At 42.0% G+C, this 9,218-nt stretch overlaps 1 protein-coding gene across 1 annotated transcript; it reads right to left on the reverse strand.

The window, feature by feature from the left end:
• Window positions 1–4,226: 4,226 nt before the first annotated feature.
• Window positions 4,227–8,774, reverse strand: LOC135154982 (uncharacterized). Its single transcript, XM_064103242.1, has one exon. It carries the CDS (start codon window positions 8,772–8,774, stop codon window positions 4,227–4,229), a length of 4,548 nt encoding a protein of 1,515 aa, XP_063959312.1.
• Between the last annotated feature and the right edge of the window lie 444 nt (window positions 8,775–9,218).

Consider the following 9,218-nt stretch of genomic DNA (forward strand, 5'->3'; position numbering starts at 1 on the left):
TAAGCATAGTGTTGTAAAAATGTGAGTTGTTGATGTGGGTTAGCGATGTGATGGCACGAGATACGATATACGATGGCACGAGTGGTTAAACTTACAAGTACAACACTGACAAGGGTTACGACTCACGAAACTCACAAATGGGTTAATTACCGACGGTACAAGACAGTGACAACAACTAATACTTACCTGACTCTTGCACTGACGATTCCACACGGTAGATACAGATAACAGGTTTCTTCTAGACTTCTAATTAATACAGGTTGACCATGGCGCCGGGTGGGGATGCAGCTGTGTTGGTGCGTCCACACTCGTTGGCGTCTCGGGGTCTTCTCTCTCTGGTGTCTAGTCTGGATCTAATCTCTTGCACCAGCTTGTGTACGTGCTGTGCAACGCACGTACACGTAGCATGCGAAGGAGCATATAAAGGCTCCTCCAATCAGGACGCTCCTCGCATGCACACAGCACACACACAGACTTAACATACATGAACATAGGTCAATACATAGACTAATACATATACAGGTACATGGCAAATTTACTACATTCCTCCCGGTTCCATCAGATTGCGACATATATTGACAAATCCATGAATTGGCTATATTGTGCAATCTCAATAGATATAAACAGATATGAAGAACTCTGACAGAAGAATGTAATATATGCCTAGGCTATATGATTAAAACTGATTAAATATATGACATCAATAAAATACCTCAAATACACAAAAAGTGTGATCTGAGGATATGAACTATTCTTAACTTGTTCATTAAAAAGATTGCTGGTCCAGCAAAATGAAACATCTCATCACTTGAGACCAGCAAATATACACTTGGAGAAACAAGAACAAGTTAATGGTAAGTATTAATCTGGCCAGGCTGGCCCAGTCTTGTCTATGTATTGATACAAAGGTTATCTTCTCATTTAGTGCAAGTCTGAATGACTGAAAGAAGATATGTTCATCCTTCAAAGTGCACTACTTGACAAAGATTCTTAAAGTTGACTCTTGGTCAGTGCTTTATATTAAATTGTATATTGTACTATTAAAATAATGACAATGGAATAAAGCCAATTTGGCTGGAGCTCTATTACCAATTAATATAGGCCTGTACAATGTGACCTTTACAAATATGATATATAATTGGTCATATGTTTGAGCTCTTAAAAACATATAAAAATGTAAGGATAATTCAACCAGATCTGGTGCAAATAGATATAACAGCCTGGACCTGACATACATACATAGTATTTTCTCTTGAGAAAAAACTACTACTATTTCAACATCCTGTATGACAATATTTCCAAGGTTGTTTATAAAGCCTTTGCAAACAAGGTAAAAGATCTTTGGTTGAAATATCTATATCTTTATGAAATATAAAATATATACAAATATGATAAAAGAATTATCTATTGCATAACCAGTGTATGCAACTATTACTTCATATGTCACCTGAAGAGGTAAAAACTATTGAAAAATAAGAAGTGTGCCCTTACCTTCAGTGACTATAAAATTAATTATAATGCCTAACAGAAATTTCAATTGCAGGACTTTCAGCAACTGATCAAGGAGATATTACTCCATTCTTGGGGTGGTGGCCAGGGAGGAAGGAGCCAAGGACAAGATGTAAGAAATGGGTTGTTACCTAAACTACAAACATACCTCTGGTTCCACCACAAGAAAGAACTGAGGAATTCAAGGATAGAGAACTTAGGAGGGGTAATTCCCAAAAGTAATTGCACAAGATAACTTTGCCCATACTTGGCATCCTCAGTAGAGGCTCGACTGTCCTCTGACACAGTTACAAAACTTACATTATCTACATCTAAGGTATTAACTGTAACATCACTTACACATGAAGTATCTACAGTTACATCATCTATACATGTGGTATTTACAGTTACAGCATCTACACTAATGACATTATCAGAAACACAAGTATCTACATCTATTGTTAAACGTTCTGGACAGTTCCTCTTGAAGTGTCCAGATTTGTTACATGCAAAACAAACATCACGACAAGACAACTTGGATTCAGTGTCTTCTGTCGAAGGAGAATCTGTATGCCTATTCAGCTCTGGGACAGCAGTTACCGATCCCTGGACTGAGGACTGGAAGGACTTCATCTGTGCCCCTGGAGCAGATTGAATATCAACCTTCTTCTCCAGATTGGGCACTCGGTCCTCCAGACTGTTCTGACCGGAGGACTGCTGAGCATTAGAGGCATGCCCGGAAACACCCATACGGTTAACTCTGGGATCCTCCTCGACAGTATCGTAAGACCTTTGTCTTGCATACGTTAGCCGATGCTGAAACCACCGAACTAAGTAAATGGCATCATCGAGATTCCGAGGACGTGATTTGATAGCGTATTTTCCCGCTTCATGGTCTAATAAACCCTGACAAAACTTTTGCACTATTTGCCTCTCAAAAATCTCCTCAGGCAATCCGTCAAAGACGCGTGAAGCGTAGGATAGGACACGGTCGGCCCATTCCCCCTTTGTTTCGGTTGTTGCCTGCTGCGCAAAATCAAATTGCAATTGTGCGACAGGAAATTCTTTGGAAGCAAATCTTTGCTCAAGCTTCTTGATAACATCTGTATAGGGAATGTTTAGCTTGGAAGAAACAATAATTGATGCAAAATATTTGATTGCGCTTCCCTCAAGACAAAAGCAAAGTTCATTGAGGTGTTGGGCTTGACCCCAACCTCGATCTTCCGAATAAAGCTGGAAATTACGTATAAAAGTGTGCCAACATCCTCTACCATCGAAGGTCACGTACTTGGGCAACGAGGACACTCGCGGACCAGTACACCCACGAGAATAAGATCTCAGGGCATCGCAACCTCGATCTAAGGACGGAAGCCTTGAATCTAGAGTAGATGAATGCCGAGATGATTTCAGTTCTTCTGACAATGATTTCATTTGAACAGCCATACAGTGCATCATCATTGCTATGTAAGCATCATCTTTGGAATGATCATTAGAAGTATGACAGGAAGATTGTGGATAAGAATCATGTTTATTTGTACTCTGAACCCTGCTGTTTGATCTGGGTTCACATTGAGTATAAGATGAATGTAAATGTTTGGAATCCTCACTAGTATAGGGAGTACCAGGAGCATATCTAGAGTGATCAGTATATTGTGAATGATATCAGCTTGTGTACGTGCTGTGCAACGCACGTACACGTAGCATGCGAAGGAGCATATAAAGGCTCCTCCAATCAGGACGCTCCTCGCATGCACACAGCACACACACAGACTTAACATACATGAACATAGGTCAATACATAGACTAATACATATACAGGTACATGGCAAATTTACTACAATAGATATGCTTTAAAATACAATATAATCTTTGTAATATGAAAATAACTCAGATATTTTGTCTCTTCATTCTCACTAAAAAAGAAGTCTTGTATTTTCATGCTTTTGCTTAGATTATGAATCCAAACCGAACTAAACTTCTTGGAAATGTTTATATTCACATTTTCCAACATAACCAGTTGCTTCCAAAAAACTAAACAAAGCTTTCAACTGAAGCTTTTCATTAATTAAATATTCATATTTTAGACATCTTGAAACTTTTACTTTATAACACAAATTTCAGTCATGTGCATTTCAGAAAATTGTGATCAGATTTCACATGAGCCTTTTGAGCCAAAAACTGTCTTCTAACTTCAACCTCTTTTCACGTGTACATTTATAATGAATTTTTACGTCTGTTTTTCGTCAATAACTCTCTTTGACTTTCTTAACATAATTATATAATCAACACATTATCTCCCCTATTATCTGATTAATCTACGAAACTTACTTCTATGACGGGACACAAATAAACATTGCTGAAATTTGGACATAAAAGGTGACGAAATGCAGCACCTCCGTAAACTCATGAACGTGAAAAATCTGATGCTGAAGATAGCGCACTGCTGTAAATTGACGTGTTGACAAATTTGATATGGTATCTTAGAGATAGATCATTAAAGCAAACGTTATAATAATCATATGGCATTTTAATCCAAAATAAATCCATTTTTTCCAAAGTTTAATCTTCTCTTCAAATTTGCCTTTCTGAAAGATTAAATTTTCTCATATATTCGGCTTCTTACCAAAACATCCTCCCCACCCAATGAGGGGGTTGTCCTCATTACAAATTGAAACAAAAAAAAAACAGCAAAATTCGCGCTACAGATAAATTGTATCAAAACTTACAATCCTTATGTACTAATCTTCGTATCCCTCAACAGGGTAGATTACTGCTAACTTGGTTACTGGACGACGATATTCAGAGTTCATAGTCTTTACTTTCACATTCCGCACTTTACCGTCGTCACCTGGGTAAACTTCAATCACGCGAGCGATTGTCCACTTGCTGCGTACAGAGTTCATGTCGGCAAGCATTACTACATCCCCAACGCAGACATTGCGTCGATGAACATTCCACTTCCTTCTTGGAGCTAACAGTGGCAAGACATCCCTTGTCCACCGTTGCCAGAAAGAATATACAATGCGCTGAACCAGTTCCACTCTGTGTCTTGGATTTCGCGTCTTCAAGAATGGGCCTTGCGCTACGCTCCCCGAAGCTCGTCCTAGAAGCATGTCGTTCGGTGAGATATAGCTGCCATCGTCTGGATCAGTTGGAAGTCGGCCGATAGGTCTTTGGTTGACAAGATTCGATACCTCCACTAAGCATGTATACAGTTCAAAAGGCGACAACACTTGATCACCTATCGCCCTTTTCAATGCATGCTTGCAGCTCTTGACCAAAGATTCGGCGCACCCGTTTTGATGTGGTGCCCCAGGAGTTACAAACTTCCATGTAGTGCCTCTCTCTGCACAAAAGTCCTTCAGCTCGTTGTCAGACATTCCGTCCGTCATCTTCCTTAGTTCTCGTTCTGCACCTATGAACTGGGTACCATTGTCGCTCATGATCATCGTTGGTTGTCCTCTGATAGAGAAGAAACGTCTTAGCACCTGAATGAATTCCATCGTACTACAATCCACTGCCAGTTCCAGATGAACAGCACGTGTGTTCAAGCAGGTGAATATCACCCCATAATATTTTGATGTCTTGTTACGTCCCACTTTCACCGTTAGCGGCCCGAAATAATCACATGAAGTGAAGTGGAATGGTGGTGTACTTGGGGCCAATCTCTCTTTTGGTAGGTCTGACATCTGTTGGGTCTCTGTCTTGTGCTGAAACACTCTGCACTTGGTACATCTATACTTAACTGTCTTGGCAAGTTTGTGACCATGAAGAATCCAGTATTTCAGTCTTATCTTTGCCATGGTTGCAGCTACTCCACTGTGACTCGTCTCATGTACATGACGAGTAATCAGTCTTGAAACATGATGTCCATATGGTAGCAGGGCAGGATGCTTCTGCTCAAATGACGTAATCGCTTTATCTATCCTGCCTCCAACCCGTATGATACCGTAGTCATCAATGAATGGACTCAAAGACTTCAGCTCTCCTTTCTTGATCCGAGACTCCATGCCATTTTGTACATCTCTGATGATGTACTTTTCTCCGTCATCTAGTTCTGTGGGCGTAATCTCTATACTGGTCTCTTTTTCCTGATTCTGCCGTCTGGCCTTGAGTTTCTTTACAAACTTTATCACCAATGCTGCTACTCTGACCAGTTTCCTCCAGTTAGAGAACCTCTCGTAATCAATCAGATGATGACTCTGAGACACATTTAGAACTGTCTTCTCGTTACGCCTCTCCTTCTCAACATCAGGAAGGTCCTCACGAACCTTGACTTCGTCGGGCCAATCAGATGCTGACTTTTGAAGAAAGTCTGGACCCCGTTGCCATGACCCCACCAGCTCACTTGCCTTCAGTCCTCTTGATAACACATCTGCTATGTTGCTTTCTCCAGAGATGTGTCTCCATTTGCTGGGGTCTGTACTGGTCTGGATTTCTCCCACTCTTGTTGCAACAAACGTCTTGAAGGTTTTTGCCCTACCTCTAATCCACGAGAGGGCGATCGTACTGTCTGTCATTAAAATGACATCCTCAATTTCAATCCTCAGCTCCTCCAATATCGTCTTATATAACCTACTCGCAAGAACTGCAGCCTGAAGCTCAAGGCGTGGAACTGTTAGTGGCTTGAGTGGTGCCACTCGTGATTTTGCTGCCACAAATCTAGTCATGTAGCCTCCACCATCCATTTCCCACCTCAGGTATGCACACGCTCCAAAGGCATGCATCGAAGCATCACTGAAGATACAGAGCAGCGGCTTACCCACTGCCTCTTTCGGAGTCAGACATCTTTCAAATGTTACCTCCTTGAGCTCTTCCATTTCTTGAAAGAATCTTTTCCATTCCATTTGACATTCATCTGGAAGAACTGCATCCCAGTCATAGCCATTTTCCCATAGTTGCTGTAGTCCAATTTTTGCCCGGATGACAAACGGTGCTGTATAGCCAATCGGATCGAAGATTCGGGCAACCTGACTGAGGATGATTCTCTTGGTTAGTCTCTTATCTATGAACTTGTCAACTTTAACTCTGTAAGAGAACTCATCCTTCTCTCTATCCCAGAAGACTCCTAGCACCTTCTCCTCTGCTAGACTTTCCATCATAGTTTTCTCCATTTCGTTTGCCTCTGGACCTTTTAGCTGTATGTTGGAAGTCCAGCCTTTCACCTTAAACCCACCATCAGCAAGAATCATGTCAATGTCCTTGGTTAAGGTTTTAGCTTGCTCTATCGAATCTGTAGATGTGCAGATGTCATCCATGTATGTATCTCTTTTCAATACATCTGCAGCCTCTGGAGACTGAGCACGGCCTTCTTCTGCAGTGAGTCTCAGTGCTGTCTGCGCCATTGCTGGAGCCGGCTTATCTCCAAACGTCACGACTTGCATCACATACGTATCAGGCTTTCTGTTCACTTGCAAATCTCTCCACAAAAACCTGTGTACGTGCTGATCAGACTCGGGTATCAGCACCCTGTGGTACATTTTTGAGATATCTGCACAAACTGCTACTGACCTCTCCCGGAAACGTAGGATGACTCCAAACAAGTTATTTAAGAGGTCAGGGCCTTTCATCCAGAAGTCGTTGAGACACTTGCCAGCATACACTGAAGAGGAATTGAAGACAATTCTTATCGGTGTGCTCTTCTTTTCCGGTCGCAACACTGCATGATGAGGAATATAATGCACAGGGCCTTCATACGACTCCATTTCCTCAATTGTCATTTTCCTTGCGAAACCCATCTGTACCATTTCCTTAATTTGATTATCATAGGCTTTGGCATGCTCGGCATCCTTCAGCAACCTTTTCTCTGTAGCACAGAGCATTTTTTCCACCAGTACCTTGTTGTCTGGCAGTTCCTTTGGGTTTCTCTGCCATGGATATGGAACCAGCCACTGTCGTCCTTTCTTCTGACAAGCCTTGATGATAAACTTCTGTTCATCTACCTCTTTATCTGGACAGGCCACTCCCATAGATTCTGTCGTCCAAAAATCCTGCAGATCAATGGGATTCCTGATTACTTGTACATTGAGTACGTTTCCACCCTTCTGACCTGGTTTACCACCAAACACCACCCAGCCTAGTGGCGTTCGCTTAGCAACTAGATGTCCTCTCTCTCTTGGCTTTCCATTCCCAAGATGAAGTTTTGCATAGTCGGCACCGATGAGTAGATCAATTGGTCCAGAACCTCTGTAGAGTTTGTCAAGATGGAAAATCCTTGCTAACTCTCTAACATTAACACCTGTGATGTTATCGTTGATGACATCTAGTCCGATAGCTTGTACCACAATGACTTTATGGGTATCCAAAGACTCAAGCTTAACCCGATATAACTTGGAATCAGCAGTCTCTCTATCTCCGCCAACTTTTGTGATCACGACTTGGATTGGATCACCCTCGAGATTAAGCGTCTTTGCAATCTCCGTCCTGATGAGTGTCACTTGAGACCCAGAGTCCAACAAACAGTTACCAATGACCGCTCCCTTCGTACCTCGAACCTTGACTGACAGTATTGGTAACAGAGTCTCACTTGATCCGATACTTGCCACGTCCACTGTAGACTCCCTTTTTTCGATTGTTGAATGCAGCAAAGGATGATGATATGAGGGGCATTGGTCGCACTTCCTTCTTCGTCTACATGTGGTCATGCGGTGTTCCTTGCTGGCCCGCTTCAGACAGCTAAAGCACGCTCTGTTCGCCTTCATCAAGTCGTACCTTTCTGGTTGGCTCATTCTGATAATCATTTGACACTTATCAATCCAGTGATCATTGGATTTACAGTGCCAACACTTAAAGTCCTGCTTACGAACCACATCATTGCCTTTGTCTTGGTTCATAACTTGGTGTATGGATGCACCTTGCTTGGTCCTGTTATCTGACCTTCCTTCTCGAATGGATGCAGTCGCCCGAATGCGAGTCTGTAGTTCCTCGCTCATCCAGTCCATCAAGCCCTTTAAAGTGGGTGACCTCTGTAGACGTAACCAAATCTTACGATCTTCATTTGTAAGCTTCCGTTCTATCAACGCCAACATATGAGAATTGTTCATATCCTCTTCCTTATTTATCTGTTTCAGAGTGTTGTAACTCCTCCTAACTAATCCGGCAAACTCGATGAACCTTGCATCCTCACCGTCCTTCAAGTTCTTGAACTTTGTGATGTCAGATATGATAGCATCGGCTAGATTCCTCGGATCACCGTACATGATATCAAGTTGCTCCCACGCTGCTTGATAGTCGGTTCCTATCCCTTGAATTATTTCCAGTGGTTTCCCTTGCAGGCTAGTACGCATAATTGTTATGCAATCCCTTTCGGCATATCTGGTTTCGATGAGATGCTTGAAGTCGGACTTAAAAGTCTGATATTCTCTAATATCTCCTGAAAACCTGGGTAACTTAGGTTTTTCAACCTGCACCTTCCTCCAGAGCTGATATTTCCAATGCTATTGTTTTCGAGGTAGTCACAAACCTTCGCTTTCACTTGCATGAAGTTATTCATGCAATCTTCTATCCATGCCTGCTCTGATTCATATGCCGAATCATCAAGAAGCTCACAGTATACGTCATGCTTCTCTTCCAGATCCTTGTAGCATTTCTGACATTCCTGAAAGCCCTCATCAACCTCTATGCTGGATCTTTCACTGTCCATCAGGGCCGTAACTTGATTCAAAGTCCTTGTGAACTTCCCCTTTGCCGACCTCCGCTTCACCTTCAGTTCGCCTGCTCTTTCAGCCATC

Source organism: Lytechinus pictus, chromosome 8 (genome assembly GCF_037042905.1).
Source record: "Lytechinus pictus isolate F3 Inbred chromosome 8, Lp3.0, whole genome shotgun sequence".
In the NCBI taxonomy this organism is placed as follows: domain Eukaryota; kingdom Metazoa; phylum Echinodermata; class Echinoidea; order Temnopleuroida; family Toxopneustidae; genus Lytechinus; species Lytechinus pictus.

Bases quoted from the DNA above. Each gene is read 5' to 3' on its own strand.
- LOC135154982 (XM_064103242.1), bottom strand. From the start codon at position 8,774: ATGCGTACTAGCCTGCAAGGGAAACCACTGGAAATAATTCAAGGGATA.